The sequence below is a fragment of the Oreochromis niloticus genome, linkage group LG3, assembly GCF_001858045.2.
Source record: "Oreochromis niloticus isolate F11D_XX linkage group LG3, O_niloticus_UMD_NMBU, whole genome shotgun sequence".
In the NCBI taxonomy this organism is placed as follows: Eukaryota; Metazoa; Chordata; class Actinopteri; order Cichliformes; family Cichlidae; genus Oreochromis; species Oreochromis niloticus.
In genome coordinates, this window is record NC_031967.2 from 9,771,409 (window position 1) to 9,794,212 (window position 22,804).

The 22,804-nt window shown below is 41.8% G+C and overlaps 1 protein-coding gene and 1 non-coding gene across 2 annotated transcripts in view; one reads left to right on the forward strand and one right to left on the reverse strand.

Annotated features, from left to right (window-relative positions):
* sema4f (sema domain, immunoglobulin domain (Ig), transmembrane domain (TM) and short cytoplasmic domain, (semaphorin) 4F) overlaps window positions 1-3,572 on the reverse strand; it is a 57,026-nt gene extending 53,454 nt beyond the window's left edge. The window contains exon 1 of the mRNA XM_005468036.4: window positions 2,770-3,572. Within this exon, the coding sequence (XP_005468093.2) occupies window positions 2,770-2,860 (91 nt within the window). The 5' untranslated portion in view covers window positions 2,861-3,572. The remainder of the gene's footprint in view (window positions 1-2,769) is intronic.
* Window positions 3,573-13,230: 9,658 nt separating this feature from the next.
* Window positions 13,231-13,302, forward strand: trnaa-cgc (transfer RNA alanine (anticodon CGC)). Its single transcript has one exon. It is a non-coding gene; the product is annotated as a tRNA-Ala (tRNA).
* The last annotated feature ends 9,502 nt before the right edge of the window (window positions 13,303-22,804 follow it).

Consider the following 22,804-nt stretch of genomic DNA (forward strand, 5'->3'; position numbering starts at 1 on the left):
TAACGCTTATATACCTGCATAGTATCCGACTAACCGAGCTCATCAAATTAGACCAAACTCTTCTAGTTTCTCTGTAAACGGACCCTGATCCACACAGTCACCAAACCACTGGGAGAGAGACCCTCCCTGTGTGCCGACACCCTAATGAGATTCATGTGAGGAGCATTAAAAGTGCTGCTAGACCAGCGCAACTGGAGCTGGCAGAGGGGGAGCACATAAACACAATGCAAAGGTGGGTGGAGAGCAAAGAAATCGAAATCTGTTCGTGAAAGTGAAAATGATGACCACCTACACTGGCTTGTTTGTGATTTCTTTCAATTAAAATCCGACACTCTCCCAGTGACTTCATTATTTAGCGTGTAATTTCAGCCGAGCAGTTTTATGACTTTTCCCTCAACACTTACCCAGAGAACTGCTACAGTCCCACATCAGTCTAATTAACCACAGCACCAGTTGATAAACACATCCAACAAGCACCATAAAAACAGATTCATCATAACTGCAACGAGGAAGGCAGAAAAGAACATTTTTCACAAGACAGATGGATAATGTGAGGCATGACTGTCTGCCTGTCTGTTCGCATAAAGTGCAGTCTTGAAATACTGGAACGTCTGACCTTCTGATGGCGCCATATGAAAAAGTCCACACGACTCCAAAGTCACTGAGATTCATTCTCTGCTGGCTTTGAATGATAGTCAGTATCTGCAGTCTATTAGCAGAACAGCATCTGACATGAGGATGTCATGCTAAAATGTTACTGTACGTGCAAATCTAGCTCAAGACAAACACACATCACCTGAAAAGTTGCTCCATAACAACAGCACTGTCTTACATAAGAGTCCCCCATTGTCATCATAACACTCATCCAAACAGTGAAGCATGCACAGAGACACACACCCAGAGGGCAGGAACTACTTCAGCTCTCTGAACGAAAACTCTGTTGTTGTTTTTAATGAAGACATAAGCCCTACATGTTTGCACTTGGCATCTCGTCTCCAAAGCTTCTGATCTGCCCAAAAAACAGAAGAGACGATTGAGTTATTGATGCACTTCTTAAACTACAACTGCTTTATTGTGAAAACCAGACGCATTGCTCTGTGGGGCAACATATCGGCATGTTTCCCACTCTTCCCCACTCTCTCTCAGAGCTATGCATTGGCAACTGGATTTGTTGTGAGGCCACAGGCCACAGTTGCATAATAATACAGAGCCAGGGAGCTAAGTTACAGGCACTCCATTCATTCCGCCAAAGGAACCCGGATCGACAGCAAAGACGTGTCAAGAGGACGGATTTAGATGCGGGCTGATCACACCTGGAAAAACAAAGGGTTAAAGCACAATAAGCGCTGCAGCAGAGTGCAGCACAGGGCTAAAGCCCATTAACACAGTCAGGTGACTGAAGTGCAGGCAGTTAATGGTCAACAGGCAGAGTGACGCAACCTCTAAATCTTTTCCTCCTCACTGCATCTGCGTGTAAACACCATCATGTGGTACAGAGAGTACGAAAGGACCTTAAGCAAGCATAAAATATTGAAAAAGGGAGTGGAAGAAGATAGCAAAGGCACTTATTACCTGTAAACAAATTGAAAACAGTCAACAGGGACAAAGATATAAAAGATATAAGCACACACACACATGCACCAATCCGGCCTCCGGAGGGACACAGTATGGCTCTTTGTGACTTTTTATTTTGTTGTGACGGATGTCTCCTCTCATTTTATTTTTTATTTTTTTTTTTCATTGAAACTGTCAGTTGCTTTTTAGAGAACAGAAAGGCTGGCAAGTCTGTGCTCCTGACCCTGACGGTCACAGCACAAAGAGGGAGCTTGTTAGAGAGCCCGGGCTTGTCTTGTGTTCACTCTGACTTATAGCTATACAAAATCTGTCTGGTTCTTTTATCCTCGCATTATTGCTCTCTCAATTTCCAACTAAACAGAGTTGAAAAGAAAGAAAAAAATGCCACTACTTTACAGTATTTTTTTAAACTACACTTAGGCAGCAGGGTAATATCCCAGATCATCCAACTGAGTTTGCCCGTCTTCATCCTCTCTGCTGAAGAGACCCCCCAGCAAAGATGCTGAATCACTACCAGCTCACAGAGCCGCTGATTCTGACCTTTGGCTTCTCCAGAGGAGGGCGAACGAAAAAGACAAATTCCCTACAAGCAGCAATCCCTCCAGCAGAAAGCTCATTTGACTGAACTGTCCCTTTAAATTTCAAAGCCGATACGTGTCTGGATCAACCAGCACACAGCCTGGCGTTTCTGCCCAGTCCGTGCACTTGTTGTTGGCTGCGAGCAGAACAAGTCTGGCACCTGCCTGCTTCCCCAGTATCACCATTTATCAAGCAACAATAAAGGCAGAAGGCAGAGCTTTGGCATCGCTCTGTGTGCGTAAAACAAAAGAAAAAAACAACAACAGCGCAGAGAAGAAGTTAACACAAAAGAAACCTGAACTTGGGGTAAAGGCTGATTTGCTTTTAAAAAGCCAAATCGCTAATTGTTTGTGGAGCACTATTTCAGCTCTATACGGGCACGCAAACTCCTCTAAAGTTGCATGTGCTGCCAGAGCCCCAGGTGTGCTTGTTTTGATATCTGTTATCATGATCGTCAGTAAAGATGCTGTGCACCGTTTTTACTCGCACACTGACACGTTTATAGTGTGAAAAAAGCCGTGTCCTAATGCCCGCTTTAGCTTTGACTGTCAGCAGTGAGCTCCAACGTTGGTGCCCAGACTTTTTTGCTTTCCTCCACCTTGCAGTTGAACTCACCTCTGCGAGCGCTCAGAGTCGCCGCCGATGATCCGGCGGAGAGAAAGACGAGCAACACGAAAAGGCTTAACATCGCACCGCTGAGAGTCATCTTGATTCAGTTCTTGTCCAGCACCAAGGAGGTTGGAGGTCTGTCCAGTCCGATTTCACCACCAGGACTCCCGGACTCGTGGGTTCAGCTGCGGTGCATCTTGATCTTGATCCTGGATTTGTCTGAGTCCAGTTCAGTGGGGAATAAAAACTAAAGATGAAAAATAAGTTCAGGTGATTGTTAGGAAATGGAATAAAGGCGTCCTGTTTTTTTTTATTCTGCTACAGGTTTCTGGTTTCCCGTCGTCCACAAAGCGCAAAGAAGTGTTCGCCCGCTCACCGAAAATAAAGAGGGCTTTTTATTACGCACTAAATGAAAGCGACATGGAGGGAAACAGCGGATAAACTGTTGTAGTACTATTTGTGGTGTACCCCAGTCACAAAGTGCGTACCAAAGTAATCCAAAGTACCGTCGAATAACGTCCAATGTCCCGGGGTTATAATAAGCCGTAGAATCGCTCTCCTCTCCGCTCCGTGTGCCCTGGTGTCGCCGATCCTGTCCCGCGGCTACAAACAAAAATCCGCTCGTTTTCTGTTTAACATTATCTCTGTAAATTCACCCCAGGAGGAGAAAAACATATTTTGATCTGTATATTTAAAATAAATGAAAAGCGCACCGTACTGCTGGAGCTCGAGCGCAGGAAAGAGGATCACCGTGATATGGAGAATTGTGACGGGCTGAGGATGCACTGCTCTGAAGCGCTGAGCGCGCACGGCCCCGCCCTCCGAGCAGGCTCAGAGCGAGTGCCTTACAGGTAAGGTGGTGATGTCACAGCACACAGGTGCGCATACGTAGCCCTGCTTTCCGCAGAAGAGTCACAGCTCGAGCGTGTCAAGTTTATCTACTGACCGAACATGTTTTGTGTGTTTTATAAAGAGTCATTTCTCGCGTGGGAATGGACCCATCGTTGGGTCAGGGAGTAATTACGGGGTTTTCGCCATATTATCCTATTATAGAAATGCTGCTTTGTCACTCGGTGAGGTGTGTTTTTTTTTAAGACCGTGTGGCTACAGTGAAACGTGTCATTACAATAGTCACAGAATCCAGGAGGATTCCTGCAACACAAAAGTGAAATGAGATCAACCTGTATCATCTGAAAACAGGCTGTAGAGCCTGGGTTAGTGGCCGGGTTATTCAAGCTGGAGGAACACGTAGGCTGAGCAAACAAAACTACTGCGGTAGTTTGTGTAAACTAATGTGTCACCTAAGATTCACTACACTGAATTACCTGGAATTACCCAGCTATGCGTAATAAAAGCGTGGGCTGTGGTCATGGAAAACAATTTTTAGTGTTTTTTGAACAAAAAGTACAGGCTAATGTTACAAATGCATAAGCTTTATATTTATATTATTTAATACAATATTTTAACATTTTAAATACTTAGCATTCCACCAGTTTCCTCCCTCTTCTGCTTTTTTTTTTTTTTTAGGTCTGGACTCCTTAATCCGCCTGTCAGTCATCCTGACATCATGTTGGGAGGGGCGGGACTTGGAGTAAAGATGATTAAATAGCAGATGTGAGGTTAATGGTCTGCAAGCTTTTTAAACACCCTAATAATAGGTTGTTTTTACGCCAGGCGTGATAGTTAACTGATAGTTAATCTGCAGCCCGTCAGCTCACTCAGTGCTGACATTTCAATATACATTCATTTTTTCCTTTGTGTCCAGCAGCCATGTGCGCTCACTTTCCCGCTTCCTCTTCGGGGGGTTTTCTCCCAGCACGGCTAGCAAGGCATGCTGGCTGACCGATTTCACGGGGCCAGAGTGCAGACATGTACCCCGGCTTTAGGATAAAGGGAGGGGGTCACGCAGGAACCCGGATTAAAGGATTTGATAGACGAAGAGGGGGAAGGAGGGGGAGGACCGGGGTCAGAGGTGAGGCAGCTGATGTTCAAAAAAGTCAAATGGAGCTAAGGAGTGAGTGGCGCCGTCTCTAATCGAGCTTGATTAAGCCCACACTGTGCGTGTCCCATCTTTAAGCGGCCAATGAATTTCGAATGACTAAACATCGGACAGCATCACAATGGATGTCTTCATCGGAGACGGTTGCAGTGACCATTGGAGCTGGAGGCATTATTTTTTTACAAAGGCCCACCCTTGACTTTTGGGGTGGTCGGCATATTTATCAATGTCATTTTGGGGGTTCAGATCCATGTCTAGTGTCAGTCACTGTTTAGACTGAATGCAGTCCAGCTGGTGGTGAGATTGTTGCCTTTGTCCTTACTCAAATGTCCCAGAGCTCAGCTGCTGCCCCCTTCTGGACAGGTGAGGCAAATGCTAAAACAAAATATAGCACTGATTATCCGGAGCCTTGTATATGGTTTGCACTGAACGAAATAGAGCAGAGATTTAAGAAAAAATAAAGTTTTACTGAGATCTCAGCTAACAGAATGGGGTGAGACACAAAGACAGAGCAAGATTGCACAGACACTGTGAGCTTGATTGAGTCCTTCATATCACTCAGCACGCACTGGTTCAAACTGAAACACAACATTTGCATAAACCGGGCGTACAGATTGGCATAAATTAAGCACAGGCACCAACCAGAGAGGAGTATGACCCTTAAAGGGATTGCCATGGCTGCTTATCTGTCGCCACACATTAATATTCAGGTCCTGATGTAAGGACACTGCAATCCGTGACCCTGCACTCCTTTGGCTAATGTGTGTGTCGCTGTGCATGACTGTTTATGCATTGTCACTTGTCTGTTAATGTGCATTCCCACTGTGCACGCTTCTCCTGCATGTGCGCCAGCCAAAACTAGACACTGCCTTATGCAGGCCAAAGGTTGTCGCTGGTCTGCAGGAGTGTGTGCGTGTGACTAATAGTGGAAGCTGGAGGGACTGTTATGGGGAAGAGGATGACAGAAAAGAAAATCAGACAGAGGAAAGATAGAGAGAGACACACAAGCCATCTCCTCCAGCAAATGTAATTATATGGCTGGGAATCAGGGAGCTGATTCTTGGTCAGCTTTAGGCTGGGCGTACACACACATCATGTTGACCTTGTCCTTGTCCCTTTACATCATGGCAGACAGAGAAGCAGTGACTTGGTTAAAACAAAAAAGAAAAAGAATATCTTTGTCTGAAGTCCATGCACTAAATCTAGCAAAACTGTGGCCAATCTAATTGCTGTGTAAGTAATGCGTGCACTCAAGGATATTAATTCTGTTCCAGTTAAAATTCACTAACAGCGTGTGTGTGTGTGTGTGTGTGTGTGTGTGTGTGTGTGAGAGAGAGAGAGGGGGAGGGAGGGGTCACAGTAAGGCGAGGGGCTTCTCCCCCGAGGAACAGTGGGGCCACATGCACAGAAACAGTCGTTTAGTTAACGGCTTTCATTTTCCTAATTAAGATTTAGTGAATCCTGGTTTTCCATCTCTTTTTCTTTCCCCTCTTACCTCCCTCACCCCCGCATCCCTGCTCCCCATCACGCTTTCCGCTTCTTGCGCTGCATCTGCACACATTCACCCCAACACACGTCTCTTCCATATAAATATATCATTCACGCTATCAGTCTAACTGAACCATTGAAAATCATTGCAGAAATGTGCTGAATGCGTGTATTTCACTTAGAATGTCTGGCTAAACAAGATTACAAGTAGAGCAAGGGGTCAATCCTTACCCTCTGTGATATCCACTACTTGGTGTTTGTATCACGGCTGGCTGGTTGCCAGCTGATTTACCCCCCCATGCCTCACCTCTGCTGAGGAGGAAATGGAACAAACAGCTTAAAACCTTTTCTACTAATCCCCCAACAATGGAATCTGCTGTTTTTATCGAGGGCGGAGATGGAAAAGATTTTAGGCAGTGGGGCTGAACCGCAGTTCTGAGCCCAGGTAAGCCTGGAGATTTGGTTCAATGCTCCAGTTAAAGCATTTGATTAGCTTCATTCCACCCAACTGCTCCATGACCGGGTGGATTTTTGTCCAGGTTATGTAGAAGCCAAGTGTGAAATCTTAACCTACAAATAATAAGGGGAATGCTGCCAGCTGCTCTTTTGCAACTGGAAATCATTTGAGTAATAGAAGCAATGTCTGAAGCCGACTTTGTTTCTTTGCACAGAATTGTCCTCTGCAAAAGATCCTGCCATCCAAATGTTGGAAGGTAGTCAAAAATTACCTCTTGCTTGAAGTGCTTCCTTTAAGCGAGTGAAACACAGGATGGCTTGATTCTTTGTGCTAAAAATACTAAACATAGTTTCACACCTGACCTGTGGACAAGGTTGGAATAATTAAGCCTGGGTATTGTCTGAAGTTATCCTCTCTCACGCTTTTGGTCCTACTTCTGGAAACACTCCATTTGGTTCTTTCGTGCTCAACCGGATAATAGCGAGAAAAGTTCAGGGCTGCTGCGCACATGTGAGAACAGATTTGTTCACTCTGAGTCTAATTCATCTGAAGACGAGATTGCAGCTATAGCACAAGCACAGAAAAGTAAAGTATTGAGTGCACTTGCTTGAAGAATCGCACAATTGTGTAGTATTCAGTTAGAACTCATTAAAACTCATTAAAACTCTGCATTAAGCAACAATTTCTCAGAAAAGTGACAACCTATCAGCCACTATCACCCTCCAAATAAAGGTCAGGCATAAAACAATCGATGCTTCTTGTTGAGAGGATGTAACACAGTGTCAGATCCATACTTCACTGAGGTTTTATTGCCAGTGCGTCCAACCGTACCCTTACAGAATCTTCCTATGATACGACATCAACTGTTGTGGCTACTTGAAAAACCTTGTACTTAATCCAAGGTGAAAGATTTCACCATCCTTTATCCAACTTTCCTCAAACTTGACTTGTCTGTCATGCACACAGGAGCCAGAGGGGTTGCAAGAACCTGACGAACTTTGAGCAATGTCAGCGTCTCACAATCTTTGAGCAAACAGTGAGGTTGAGATGATACAGGGAAATCAAACACGACTTAACTGGTTGCAGTGATTAAGCGATAAGAGCTCATCAAACATGTGCAGTTGCGAGTCAGAAAACACATTTTCCAAAGCAGATTTCCAATGGAATTGGTTTTGCGTGCATTTTTGTCAACAGGAAGAGCGAGAAGAGATTTGCTTCCACACAGAGAAGACTTATCTCAGAATGCAGTGATTACACACCTCATCTTGCCTTCAACTGTTATTAATCAGGTATGCCACATGCATGTCACATTGGATATAATGTAATTAGGTGTAACTCTCAGCTGCCTGGTGTCCTTAAATTTGTGCGTGAAATGCTCTCAGCGTTCACGTATTATATCGTCAATCTTTCACCCCGTTCCTTTATTTCTTTCCAGGGTGTCATAAACACAACATGCGTGATGCTTCCAAGAAACATAAACACATGTCGAGATGGTTCTCCTGTGGCTGCAGCTGAGGTGTTGCAACACAATGCTTGGCAGAGAAATCAAAGCTGCCTTGCACCATCACAAACATGGTGCATGTGCTTGTTTTCAGCATTAATAAAAGCGTCTTAATCAGTGAAGCATTAGCACATGTTAGCAGGTTTGGGGGTTTTGTGTGTGTGTGTGTGCTGGGAGAACTGTGCGCTAACCTTCGCTGTGTTGTGGGTCGAAGATGTTCAAACAATGCTAACTTATTCATTATTTATAGACAATACACCAGCGCAATCTAGCAACAGCAAACACATGAATGAGTACGCATACACACACACACACACACACCATCCTAAATCTTAGGATTAAAGGGATAATGTCAGCTATTCAATGAGTGTCCAGTATGTAGGTAGCATAGCCATTGAGCTGAAATAAAATCATTTACCTCGTCCTTGAAATAACCACAGAGCTCTTTGTAAATGAAACATGCAGCTGTTCATCTCAGGCTGATGTCTTAGATTTAATGCCAATATGTCTAATCAATGAACGCAATGGTTGCTAATCAGGCAGCGATGCCCCAGTACGCCTACTGCATTAGCCACTGAGTCAACTGTGACCCATGAACATGTTTCCTCAAATACTGACCTGAGTCTTTATTTCCCCCAAGTGAGTGTAACAGGCCTGTATTTGAAGCAGATTGGATTTTTTTTCTATAATAAATTCAGCTGGCTCAGTATATGAGATCATCTTAGAGATGATCTTGTTCCGATGTCCCATTACTGATACCCAATGAGGCTGTTATTACTGTCTGATTAATGACACAGTTTAGGCACACTGTGTCATTACTTAAGCAAGGTATCATGAAACCCTCTGTGTACACTGATATGTGCATTAAACACAGCATAGAATTCTAAATGCTGATTAGCACTGTCTCCACCACTGACAAAGCATTACAGCAATCAGTGGTTTTTATTCTTCCAATGGAGTTAAAAATATAACTTTGATATATGTATATTCATCAACCACCAGTATTTAGATCAGTGATTACTTCACTGTGAAACTGATCACTGGTCATTTCAGAACAGAGCTCTGGCAGGGAAAATGTTCACAGTGCTAAAAGAGCTACCCACTGCACTCATGGTGTCACAGCTTAGCCAGTCTAATATAAAGATAAATATAGACAAAACCTGATCAGCTGACCAGAAAAGAAAATTGCACAAGCAAAGAACATCCCAAACACATCATTTCAGTTAACTCAAACCCTCCATTTCTTAACATTTGAAGCGTTAGCACCTGAAACAACAGCAGGATGGGATTGTTTTCTGCTCTGAACTGGAGCTTTTATTTCCCATTCAAGCAATACCTGACTGGTAGCTAAAAAAAAGAATAAATGGTTAGCTTAATGTTATGTAAAAACAGATTAATTATTTGAAAAATATAACAATCTCCATTAAGTTTAGTTCTGTGGGAAAAATAACAATGATTAAATTAAATGAAATTATTGTAACGTGTTATACTACTTTATGAGTTCATGTGATCTGCTCTGGAGCAGGTACATCGATCAACCCAAAGAACTGTTTTTGCGCATTCATTTTACTGTGAGTATGATGAAAGAACATTTTGAAATATAATTGTACAGTATCATTTCCCTGATGGGAAAGATAAAATATAATTACCCTGCACTGCACTAACCTAATTCCATACATATGACATTGTGGTAGATTGATTCAACAGCAGATGGTGCTATCAATTATTGAGCCTGTGAAGATGACTCAACCCCCAGTCGGATTAAGTAGATTACCCCAACATCAGCTCCCTTATGTACACAGCATTATGCTGATCTAAAGATGAATAGCCCCTGACAGAACCACCTCAGTCTATCTATCTATCTACCTATCTAGCTAGCTAGCTAGGTGGCTATCACTCAGTCTTAAGACTTTATTGTCCCCGGGGAGTATTGCGTATGTTTAACGTATACATTCTTTTGAATCTGACCTAAATATGCTACATGATGATTTCTCCGAGCATTGTCCCACTGCATACCATGATGGAGGCACTTCCAGTATATTCAGCGCTCCACCCAACACGATGCACGTCCCCTTAATCCTGTTAACCCACTCCAACTGTGTGGAGAAGAGGAGAGAGTAGGAGAGAGCCCGGGGCGAAGACGACATTGTACCCCTCCACCCTGCTGAGATCCAATTGAAGAAACAAGTGCTTGGTACAAAGTGAAGCTCCTTGGCTCACTGTGACATTAATACATGACTAGTGTAAAAAAAGGGGAAAAAAAGAACTCTGTGATCCACAGCGTATAAATGTGAAATACAAGATTTTGAATGTGGGGGTGCAGAGGAAGAGGAACCAAACGTTTGTGTTGGTGTTTATAGCTGCTCAGGTTGTGAAACATCTAATCTACAGGTGAGGCAGCCAACAGATGTCTTTATAAATAATTTAATTTAGCAATGCATGTATCTGTCTCCAGAATTACTTGCAAGGTGTAAGAATCTATTAACAGCATTAACTACAATAACTTCTTATTCACTATGAGGTACAAAACAGCCATTTTCCATTGATGTTGTTACATTTTCTGTTACTCTCATAACAAGTACCACTGTTGCACCTCTTATAGTACGCTACAAACTACCTTTTAAGGAAATGCTAATGCTTCTAGTCAACTTCCACATGACTGCTTTGAATTATATCCAAAGCTTTTTGAAAATCAAACGCTAACCTTGCCACCACCCCTTGCTTCAGAATTTCACCACAAAATGAGTGTGAAGTTTGTGTTTTTGTCATTAGTTTACTTGTAGACATGTACTGGGGTCATTGTTTGTTCGTGATAAAAAGTGACCTCTGGAACAATAAGACATAGCCTTTCTGCGCTAAGCTGTTCTTAACATGTTTTGATTCTCACCCAGCCAGCTAAAGTAGTCTTAACCCAAAAGAGTGAGGGAGTGGGTGCGCTGGGCATCGTTAGCTGCAGTTATAATGTCTACACATTTTACAGTATGAATAAATGTACATTTTAAAGAGGAATGACATTCAAGTTACGTCACTATGGTAGATTTCACAGTAGATTTTTTTTATTGCAGAAGCACCCTTGTAAGTGGAGCCCCCAGTGCCGGAAGATAAACTGCTGTGGGTGGCTGATAGCGCAGAGATTTTAAATCCTTTACAGTAAACGTTGCCACAGCTTTTGACTGGCTCTGGTTGCCTCTGTCGGCTTTATAACTGCGCTGCAATGTGGGTCCTAGCAGATGTGGAATATTCCCATTTCAGAGTTGCATTGCTCAAGTCCTTTCTGTGTCAAAGCATTCATTGTTTGAGGAAAGCTCTGGCTGTGCTGGAGTCAGATCTATAAAACTGTACAGAGTCCAGCTTTAGTGCTGAGCCTATTTTTATACTGTACCCAGAACTCAGCGCATTACACACTCTGTACAACATTCCTAATGCATTCAGCTCTGGGTACAGTGTAAAATGTTAAATAAGGTAACAAAATAATTAAAGCAGCTAAAATGAGCAGTAGCTGGCTGCAGCATTTGACTTAATTACCGTCCTCCTTATGCACAGCTGCACAGAGCCGCCACATGGCTGCTTGTTTACATTCAGGAATAGGTGAAAAATTTCTGTTTCCACCTTAATCTTAAGTGCATTCACATGGTGTTGGAGTCATCGGAAGAAATTAGTTCCTGAAATTTCACATCAAGGTGGAACAATCATTTGGAAAGCTGATGAAACTTCTACTGCAGAAATATAAGGAAGGAAGTTTGGTTAGAGATAGAAAAATGTTGACCGTTGGTGCAAATTTACATACTGCATATACAGTAGGGAAGAGGGGCTGAGCGGGGGAATCCAATGACGATGTTAATGCAGTTATTCTAAATATGACAACTTAAAAGATAAAAGAGTCTGACTTTCAGTTTATATAACTTTCTTGTGCCAAATTAGATCTGCTTAAAAACTGCCTGGGAAATAAAAATAACCTCTTCTTTGGCTCAATTCACTTAAATCCATCCTCTGCAAGTATGCTGAAAAGTAAGATGACTGCATTATAAGCTTTTCACCCTCATTTACAGGAAAAATTACATTCCTGTCAGACTGTGTAAGATCACATTCAAATAATTACACCGCAGCCAGGACTGAAAGGATGAGAGATGGTGATTATGTAGTGGAAGCAGATTATTTCATTCAGCTGATTCAGTGGCTGATTACACAGTTTATATTGCAGTGTGGATCGCTGATGAAATAATTCTTTGGCTTTATGTGTCTGCAGTTACATAAATCCTCAGTCTGATATGTTGAACATACATCATGTTAAAAGTTTATGTCACATATCGATCATATCCGCGATTCTTTTGGGGCCAAATGACTGATTTTTAAATGAAATGTCATTACTAGCAGGAAAAAACACGCCGCTCACTTTAAATAGGCTTTTTCATGCTGAATGAATGAGTGATGAGTGAGTCTCCATTTACTGTAACATTCAAATTCATTTAACTGTAACAGCCTTTAAATGTGAGCTGGAAAATGAAGTAGATGCGCTGCACTCAAATAGTATATTTGATCACGATGCCGTAAAATTGACTAACTGTGTTTTGTGCTCATTTAACTTTTAAAACATGGAAAGACTTACAAAATTGTTGCAGATATGACCTTTTCAGTGACTCCACATTCAAATACAGAACCAAACATATCACTTTAAAGCAAATTGCTATCTTCTGTCAAACACTTAAAGCTGTCCAGTGATATTTTTGACCACTGGTAGAGCTGTGATCAAGTGCGTCAACATCTTATCTGCACTCTGCAGATCCACACGAATTTGCATGCTTTGTTTTAAGGCTATTCTGCTGATTTACAGTAGTGGCTGTAATGTGCACTGTGTGCATGGTAATGAGCCATCAAAAAGACTGTAAATACAAGAAATGTCAGTTTGAAATACTGAAAGATTTAAAGCACAATGTGTTTTAGTGAATTAATGTTTAAGCTTGCTTAGTTTAAACCAGCCTCTCTCTCTCTCTCACTCTGACATCAATACCAAAGCATGCAGAGGGGGATGTAGCTCAGTGGTAGAGCGCGTGCTTCGCATGTATGAGGTCCTGGGTTCAATCCCCAGCATCTCCATTTCTTATCTTATCTAAGTCAGCTTATATAACAACAAATGGCACACAGTGTTTACCAGAATAGGCAATAATTCCTGATGAAGGGATGAATGACAAAGCAGCAGTAGCGGCTCTCCTCTGCTAAATAAAACCTCTTTTGTTTGCAATATATGAGCATTTAATTGACTTACCTGTCCTTTCATCTGAAATTTGTGATAAATGAGTGTGAAACATGGGTCACATGCAAAGTCCTCTCATCATATTCTCTGATTATGTTATCTGTCTCTATCTACTGATCTCTATTGTCCATGCCAAATTTGCAAAATGAGAATAAGTGCGCAAAGAGAGTGAGGGTGGAACAAGGAGCAGGAACAAAGGGAAGGAGTAAATTGATCCTTGGCTGATGAAAATTGAAAATGCTTCGATGAAGAATGCCGTCTTAGCGTGCGAACACGATGCCATCGTGTCTATTAAACAAAGGACACGGTTCAATAATCAGCGCACGAACAAGCTTTATTAATTTCATCAGGAAGGATGAACAGGTTTGTGCAGGGAAGGCGGGAGGGATGAATCCAGCTGGGTGTCTGCTCACATGACAACAGCTCCTTCATTTTAAAGATTTTGCAAGCCAAGACCGAAAGAAATTCAGAGGGGATTAAAAAGGGGGAGAGGAGGAGTGACAGGAGGACAGGAGGGAGGAGAAAGAGAGTGGCATCTGTCCCTCCCAAACATCTGCTCGTTGATTAGCAGGAGAGGAGAAGGGAGCAGAGGAGGACAGGAGAGGAGAAGAGGGTTTAAAGTTGGTTTGAGTGCTTAAAATAGCCATGGTGGAGTGGAGCACAGGAAATAAATCACACGTTCTTTAAATACTGCATGAGATTAGAAAATATATTATTGAAATGTGAGTCCCTTTTATGAAAAAAGTGCTCGTCTCTCATGGTGAGTAAAATACAGAGTGCAGCGTCTCATCCATAGCTAATGTCTTTCCTCCTACTTTACACGTACACTAAAGGGAAAGCAGCCTGATGTGTGCGTATGTGTGGACCAAAATCTATTCATTGTCTCTTAATTGTTATGATATGAAGTATCTTTTAAAAATGAGTCCTCTTGGCTACTATTCAGCACACAGAATCTATCATTGCAGTGGAACCAAAATAAAATATCGGTGCTGCGATAAAATTAATCTTAGTGCATTACAGCGGCCTGGATTTTGACCTTTCTAACAAAAGGCATCCATATGGCATCCATATGGCAGACAAACAGCAAAGATGAGCCTCTGGGGGACACGCTGACACGCTGCTTTAATGGTCTAATTTTAGAGTTCTCCTTTAAAAACTGTCTGTATCCACAAATTTAGCCCCACTTACCTGCTGTCACACTGATAAATAACATTCCCCCCCCAAGAGCTGCACTTAATTGAATTGTGAAGACTCCATAAAGTGCGCTGAAGTGCATGATGTTGTAAGTGTACTTCAGTTGTAACGCTGAATACAGCTTCCACTAGCTGCTGATGTTCAATATAATTGCTACAACTGCATTGTGATCACAGTTTATGTACCAGGAGATCAAGAACGAAAACATTTTTTAGACAATGTCAGAAAAAATTGTATGATCCCGCCCCCGCCCCCGCCCCAACTGATTCTGTAAACAGGTAGTTCTCAGGGGTAAATTTAAGTCGACAGGGAGTTGAATACCTTTCTGCTCGGGGGGCGAATTGTGGAGAAACGTGCAGAATAATCACGCAAAAATGTCAGAAAGGATTACATCAGCTTAGGCTCGCTCCTTTGAACACGTCCATCACAAAGACGTCTCATCCCAAAGTTGGTTTCTTTGGAAATTAATTAAGAAGAAATCATCCATAAATAAACAGATGTTTTCGCACACCTTTTGCTGTTATTTGACAGCAGAGTGACGAGTGTTAAAGAAGCTAGAAGACTACAATAAACCTATTATAGTGGTGTCATTGCTGTGGCTTGATAAACCAAATTGTCTCACTCTGCTGTTTCATAGATTTTAACATTATTGCTCTGATACTGACCTTTTTTAAAAGTAGGTTTTTTAAGTGGTGTTTAAAAACGCTAGAGCCTGTTCTTCACCTGCTTAGTGAATGGATGATTCCTTAATGGAAATTAGAATATATCTCCACTTCTGAAACTTCGACCTAGCTGGAATCAAAACAAGCTGCATGTAAGCACAAAATAACATGTGTTTGATGCTCCTGATCCACACTAAAGCTTGCATTCACCTGTTTATTTCCAGCCTGGATTCTGCCTCGTGCGCTCCTCTTTCACTCTAAATTACTTCATTCTCATCCCAGGAGCATTAATTAGTGGTGTTATGTCATAGCCACTGGAGTGGCTCATGTACGCACGAGGTGTCCTTTTGCATCTGTGTCCTGACTCAACGGGTTATTGCGTTAGTGAGACAGAACGAGGGAAAGCAAAATTAAGAAGTGAGCGAATGAAGAACACAAAAAAACAAAAGACGTTGTCAAGCTCAAAGATCCCAACTGAACACAAATGTACATCACAAATGATGATGTGACAGACAAACCAGTCTCACAGTCTACCATATATGTACCACATATTTTTCATACCTCCCCCATTAACAGTAAACACGCTGTTCTACCCCTGCTCAAGTGCAAAACAAGTCTTGGCACCATATAAATCCTGTAGCTTGTTCATCAAGGTACCAACAGTAAAGAAAACCTTTTGCCCAACAGGCAGACCCAGGTGGCATCTTACAAAAAATGATTTTACAGAATCTAAACTCTCTTTTCATTCAGATAAACATGGCATCAGCACCAACATGCTGCCCAAAAGTGTTTTTGTTCACAAAAGCCTCCCGCGCACGGTCTGCACCTGCTGCACGGTCGTAATGACTGAACTCAAAAGGGTCACAGGTAGTGCTGTTACCTTGAGGAAACTCATCAAGGAGAAAAAAAGAAACTATTCCTGATGTGTTCTTACATAAGCTCATCTATTAATGATGCTGGTCATGGCTACAAGACAGTGCTGCACTTTTTATTCTTCCTCTTTTTTTCTTCGATCCTCATTTATTTAGTGTGGCAGATGATTTGCTCTATTGTTCAGTTCCTCTTTCATCAGTTCACTCTCCTCTGTTTCCCTCTATGTCCTCGACCCTTCCTCCATCTCTCCTCCACTCCGGAACGTCTCCTTTGAGCTCCGTCAGCTCCCTGAAGACAGACGGGAAAGCCGGCTTTGGGGGAGGGGGCGATAAGGTGGTGGTGGTGCTGATGGGGGATGAGGAGAAGGGTGTGAAGAATGGTGTTCCCAGAATGTCAACACCCACACATGTGCACATTTAACCTACATATATCTACACACACATATGTGCACACACACACACTGGAGATCTAGCTCTGTAGCTGCCACTGTGCCCACTGGCGCACACACGAAAACGTAGATACAACTGCTGCCAGTCGTTCCACACTAACCCCCCCGGAGGCCCCTATATGCATTAATTGGTGTAATTATATTTGCATAAGGGTGTCCTGTTTCAGCTAACGACATGCACCACAAACACACACACTCACTGCAAGTTTTAATAGGCAGGATAATTGAATACGGTTCTCCCGCTACTGCCCCGAAGGCTCTTTCCACGTGTACTGCAGAGGGTCGCTCTTTACATTTGCTTAGATAAATAGATACACATTTGCCTGCGGTGCAAATTCTAATCATAAACTTCAAAGGTTAATCATCTTATAGCTGATTAAGAGCGGTAACGTCCTGTGTCCAAACAATTGAAAACAGAGAAGATAACCTTAAAAAAACACAAACACACACAACATTGAAAACAAATCTGCATATTTGTCAAGGGCTTGAAGTGGAAATCAACTTGACATTTTCCCGAGTGTAATGCTTTTTTACCCCCCTTCTAATCATTACTGGGTTACGTTTAATAAGTGAGACTGAAGAATGCGCGCTACTTGTTTACAACGGCCGCAACATAATTACCACCCATGCCATGCAGTCGGAGACGCTGATTAAAGGAGTTACAAGACACAATTAGTTGTTTTCATTATTGCTGGAGTAATTGGAAGAAACCTTGAGTTGGCCTGGATGGATTTACTGTACGGGTAATTATATCTCGTATTATACAGTACATTTTCATTTTCAACTAGGCAACATTAGGCATCGTACCAAATCCCAAAACATTAATTACTTGAATGTTGCCGCTACAGTAAAAAAGTCACAGCTCTAAGAATTTCCAGTTTTGCCCACTCAAAGAATGTGACCGTGACCTTTAAGGTCACATGCACACCAACATAACCCCATACATAACAGTAGCTCACAAAGCATTACCACCACTGGCCAGATTAGTGCTGTACACATCCCTGCTGGATTATTTTCTAACAAGTACACCACATTTCTGCTGATATCCTCACCAATATTGCAGCAAAGGATTAGTCCCATTAATGCCTTCATGATAAACTGTTGGACTCGGGCGATGTATTGATCTGAAAATCTTTCAAACTCTTGGACTGAGACTTTCCAATTTCTATCAGGCAGTTGAATGCACCCTTGGAGACAAGTAACCCCTGCTTACAGTCGTTTTGTGCTCAGCCTCCATACGTCAGCTACCATCTCCAGTAACATGGCACCAGTGCTGGAGTGGAGCACACTGATAACCAGCCCACATTTACTGCTCCCTCTGCGCTTTTTAGAAGTGACACCGGTGTGTTTTGGTCTGGATTGAGCACCAGCACAGAGGAACAGGGGCGTATGTTCTGTGAGCGCTTCATCTAAACTCTGATTGATTGGATATCATGGAGGCCTAAAAACAAAGGTGTTTCTGGGATTTCACAAGAATCTAAATAAACAATAAAACTATATTAATCGATATTCTCACCTGACAAGCTCTTACATTTTGCCTGAATGTACTGGGAATGGGTTTCACTGCTCAAGCAGACACCCAGCTGGAGATACTGGCAGCATTAAACATGCTCATTGAAGAAAAATACAATCGCTCAGAAATCACTGTGAGTGTGATTTCCTCTTTCTGACATGCATCATCTACATTACGTCCTACTGTACTATACATTGCTGCTGTACTGAATGACATGTTAAAGTACAGAAAAGGTATAGCCTTACAGTAACAACCCCATAAGTATAACAGGCTTTACTGTCAGAAATCTCAGAGATGTTCTGAGAAAAATGAAAAGAAATAAAAAAAGATAGCTGACTTATTCACACAGGCGACCTTCAAAACGATTAAATACATTAAGAATAAGAAGAAACTCAAAGTGATTTGAAATGCTCTGTAACTGTGGCCGCTGCTGGTCATAATGCAATGTTGCATTTTTTAGGCTTTTCTTTTACAGTCACTGAATACATTTTTCTTTTCTTGCTTTGTTAACCATATCTCCCTTCCCCCTTTCTGTCTCTCTTTTTCATTTATGAACTCACCTCACCTACGCTATCCATCGCTCCCCTCTCCTCCTCCTCCTCCTCCTCCTCATTTTCTACACTCACCAAGCCCCTTGCCTAAAAATGAAATCTGATTTTCCTTCTTTCCCTCTCACTCTCTCTCTCTCTCTCTCTCTCTCTCTCTGTGGATGAGGGTCTCTGGGTCTTTTGTTCATCCACCCGCTCATGTGGCCTCCTCTGGTTGCCACGGCAACCGGGTGTATACATACAGTTGCTCCAGGAGAGGAAAAAAATTGAGATGGAAAAGAGAATGGGATGCAGAGAGATGCGTGAGAGGGAGGCTGAGATGGTGTCAGGGGAGACGGAAAGAGAAAGGGTTAAAAAAAATGGTAGCGATATGGAAAAAAATGAGAACAGGACTTAGAGGAATATGAGAAAAAAATGTAAGGGATGACAAAAGGATACGGCAAATGCTGGAATGAGAAAGAAACCGATATTTATTTACCTCCTGCAACAGCAGTACTTTTTTCCCCAGCTGAGATTTTTCTCTTCTGAATGAAATAAGTCTCCGAAACCCCCCGAACAAATTTATAATTTGTAATTCTGCTCGCAGCGCGCAGCAGTTGGATCCATTTGTTTGGCAGAAGATTATTTTTTTTAAAGCACAGCAAAGTTATAATCTAATCTTCTGCCCTGTGTCTTTCCTATCAGCAGCTAATATTAGCAGAATATAATTAAAATGGAAAATGTTCTGCAGAACTAACAAAAAAAAATGCATAGAAACAAACCAGCTATAAATCCTTTCTTCCTAAACCATAGAGATTAATAAGGAAAAAAAAGATTTTAAAGTTGTCACGGTTTCTTACCCATAATCCCGTTATTACACATTTGAAATTAAATTCATAGTTTTACCAAAAATATGTCATCTAATAAAGAAAAAATGAGGCAGAAATATCATTAATTAAAATTCTTTATAAATATTTTGTTCCTTTTTTTATGTTATCTGTTCCTTAAGTATAAAATAAAAGAGAAAAATTTTTTTTTTTAAAGAGCATAAGAAAGAGAGGTCGGAAAAACCTTAAATGAAGCTAAATCAGGCAGATGTGAACCAAAGGTAAGAAAAAAAACATGAAACCGGTTCAGAGAGACACAGAGAGAAACAATAAATATCTGTGTCCGGGCAGCATCTTTCTCCACCCAGTTGTCTGTGTTTGCTGTATTAGAAGCCCTGTAGGAATCCAAACCCTGCAGACAAGCAGCCATCTGCCATCCTGGCTCCAGTCCAGCGATGCTCTGCAGAGCCAAGATGGCATCCAGTCACACGCACGCAGAAGAACTGCATCCAAAAATTCACAGTCCAACGAGACATGTCTTAGATATGTTTAAAACACATGAAGTCATACAGGCAGAGAGACGGTCAATTCCTTTCTATACTGGATTATGGAGTGTGGAAATAAACTCATTTAGTTGCTGCTTTTCAAGAAAAGATTTATAAAAACGGATTTGGTTTAAAGATCACCAGCTGGAAATGTCTGGCAACATAATAACAGCGCAGAGATGAAAAAAGTCGCGATATAATAATGGTTAGTTGTGTGTGCGCGTGTGTGAAATGTCCTTCTCAAATATTATTTGACATACTGTAAAATTCAATTCAAGGCAAACAGAAGCAAACACTTGATACAGAACCACTTTAACTAGATCAACTGAACACATTTTGGAGTAAAATACATAAAACGCAATCAAAAAGGAAAGAAGTCTTTAAGATCATCTTCTCTGAGATGTCCGGTCCTGCTGCTATATTTGGATCTCTCAGTGACAGCCCCGTTCGGTCCCCTTGCGCTTGTGCCTCTCTGATGGACGCTGGTTCTCCTCCAGCGTGTCAAATTAGAGATAAATCAACCTGATTTTAATTTAATGGAAGTAGAACTCGCCTAGGATAGCTGGAGGTGAGTGAAGGTTGTTTTGGTCCGGCCAAAAGACTCCTCAGGATGTTAAACAGGAACACTGACAGTCTCACCCTGCGGAACAATTTCACGATGAACAACCTCATCAATGTCAAACCGCCCAACAACAACAACGATATGCTCCTGCTAGTGTTTCTTACCCAAAGCCACGACACTGTGGGCTCTTTGAAATATAAGATAATGGACAAGTTTGAGACTTATGGTGAAATTTCATAAATACATTTTATACTGGGACTTTCAGGAAGCAATTTAACACAGCATCTGCACTGAAAGGAGTCTAGTGCTGCACAATGAGGTGATTGTGATGGAGAGATTTGGCATCTTTCAAGTCATGCCAGAAATGAAACAGCCAGAAATGATATGTCTCCCAGTCATTTTATCATGAATAAAGATTTTAGCTTAATAAAATTCACAAATTCATAAATCAAAATTACAACTAGGAGTTCTTCCAACTTCCAGCTTGTAATTACAGTTCAAATTAGGCTCCGGGAGGCGCAGAGAGTATTGTGGAGACTGGATTATCAGCAGAACTGTGAAAGAAATTCTTTAATCACTTGAAGGATCTAAATTTGAAAAGTACAAAAGCATACTTTTTTTGGATATGCTATTTGAAAGCATAATTTACAAAGTGCTTCACCATTTCTTTTTAAAAAAGGAAAAAGCAAGCAGAAAATTGACTGGAGAAAAGGAGATGACTTCAGCTACAGCCAACTTTCTCTCTAGCTTACCACCAGAGACGCAGCCTGAACGTTAACACTGAGTGACATCTCGTTGGTGCTGCCACACGAACTGCTTTGAAGAGTTGGTGGCCGCCCGCATGCGTGGCTGGTGACCTGCTTGTATGAAGACTGACTGAGTTGGAAGCTGATAAAGAAACGACAAATGGAGCAGAAAGGAGAGACGGAAGGAGGCAGACGAGCTATCAGCTTCATAGTGATTAACCATCCAAACACACTAACCCAGAGCTGTAGAAGGATCATGATATGATACTCTGATCTCCCACTAATGCAGACACATTGGCATCACTCCATCTCACCCGACACACACTCTCCTGGCAGCTCTTCATTATAATCTCTACTCTTTCTCATGCACACATATAGACTCACATGCTGGCTGCCAGAATGCTACAACACCCAAATCTAAGAGTCTGTATAGAAGTTTATCCTTTAATTTAGAGACTCTCATTCATGTTTAATTATTCACCACATTCTTCTCTTTGAACCAACACCTTTGTAACCCATGATGGGTGTAACATGTTCCAACAGTAACACATTACTGTAAACACATTACATTTTTCAGTAATGCGATAATGTAATGCATCAATATGCTAAAATTAGTAATTACATTACAGTTACAATTATGCCATTACTTGCATCACAAAGGTTCTTCAGTTTTCTGCACACGGGGTGGATAGAAAGGAGAAAAAATCAAACATGTTTTTTCTTCCCTCACATTTGCGCTACAATTAGCTGATTTCAGTATGTGTGCATAAAATGGGGCAGTCGACAGCTTTTAAGGAGCGGAGATATTACTTTTATTTTTATTGTATGAAAGGGCAAGAGTGTGATGGTAAACTGTAAACAGCATCAACAACAGAAACAGCTGCATCACAATGCTAATTCAACTTCGGCTCTTTGCTAGCATCTGCACAGATAGCACGCTAACACAAACCTAGCAAAGAACGCAGTGATGTTAAAGCTGCGTGCATGACGATCTCAGCCCAGCAGCCGGAGTCTGAACTTCAGCAGGTAACAAAGCACTGATGGAACCTCATTTTCTACCTGTAACTAATGTTTCTACAGTAGAGTCAATGTGGCAATCGCTTTGAAGTCTCTTTGGAGGGTTTTCACCGGCTTTGTGTTGTCAGCCTTGCGTTCAGATGTAAACACTAATAGAAAGATCTGTGTGTGCCCTCATTAAGACAGGGATTTGTGTTGGTGTGTGGGACTGTAGCCTCAGGTATGTATAGTTAACTGGTAATTATGCGACAGTTTGTTTCAAGTCATTTTACAGAGTAACAAAGGTAATTTAACATGTAGTGTTACATGTTTACTTTTTCTAGTGAGTAATTAAGTAACGTACTACTTTACTTTTAAGAGACGTAATGAGTAATGTGTACTACATTACTTTTTGAATAACAACCCTAGCACTGTTTGTACCTAGAGAACAT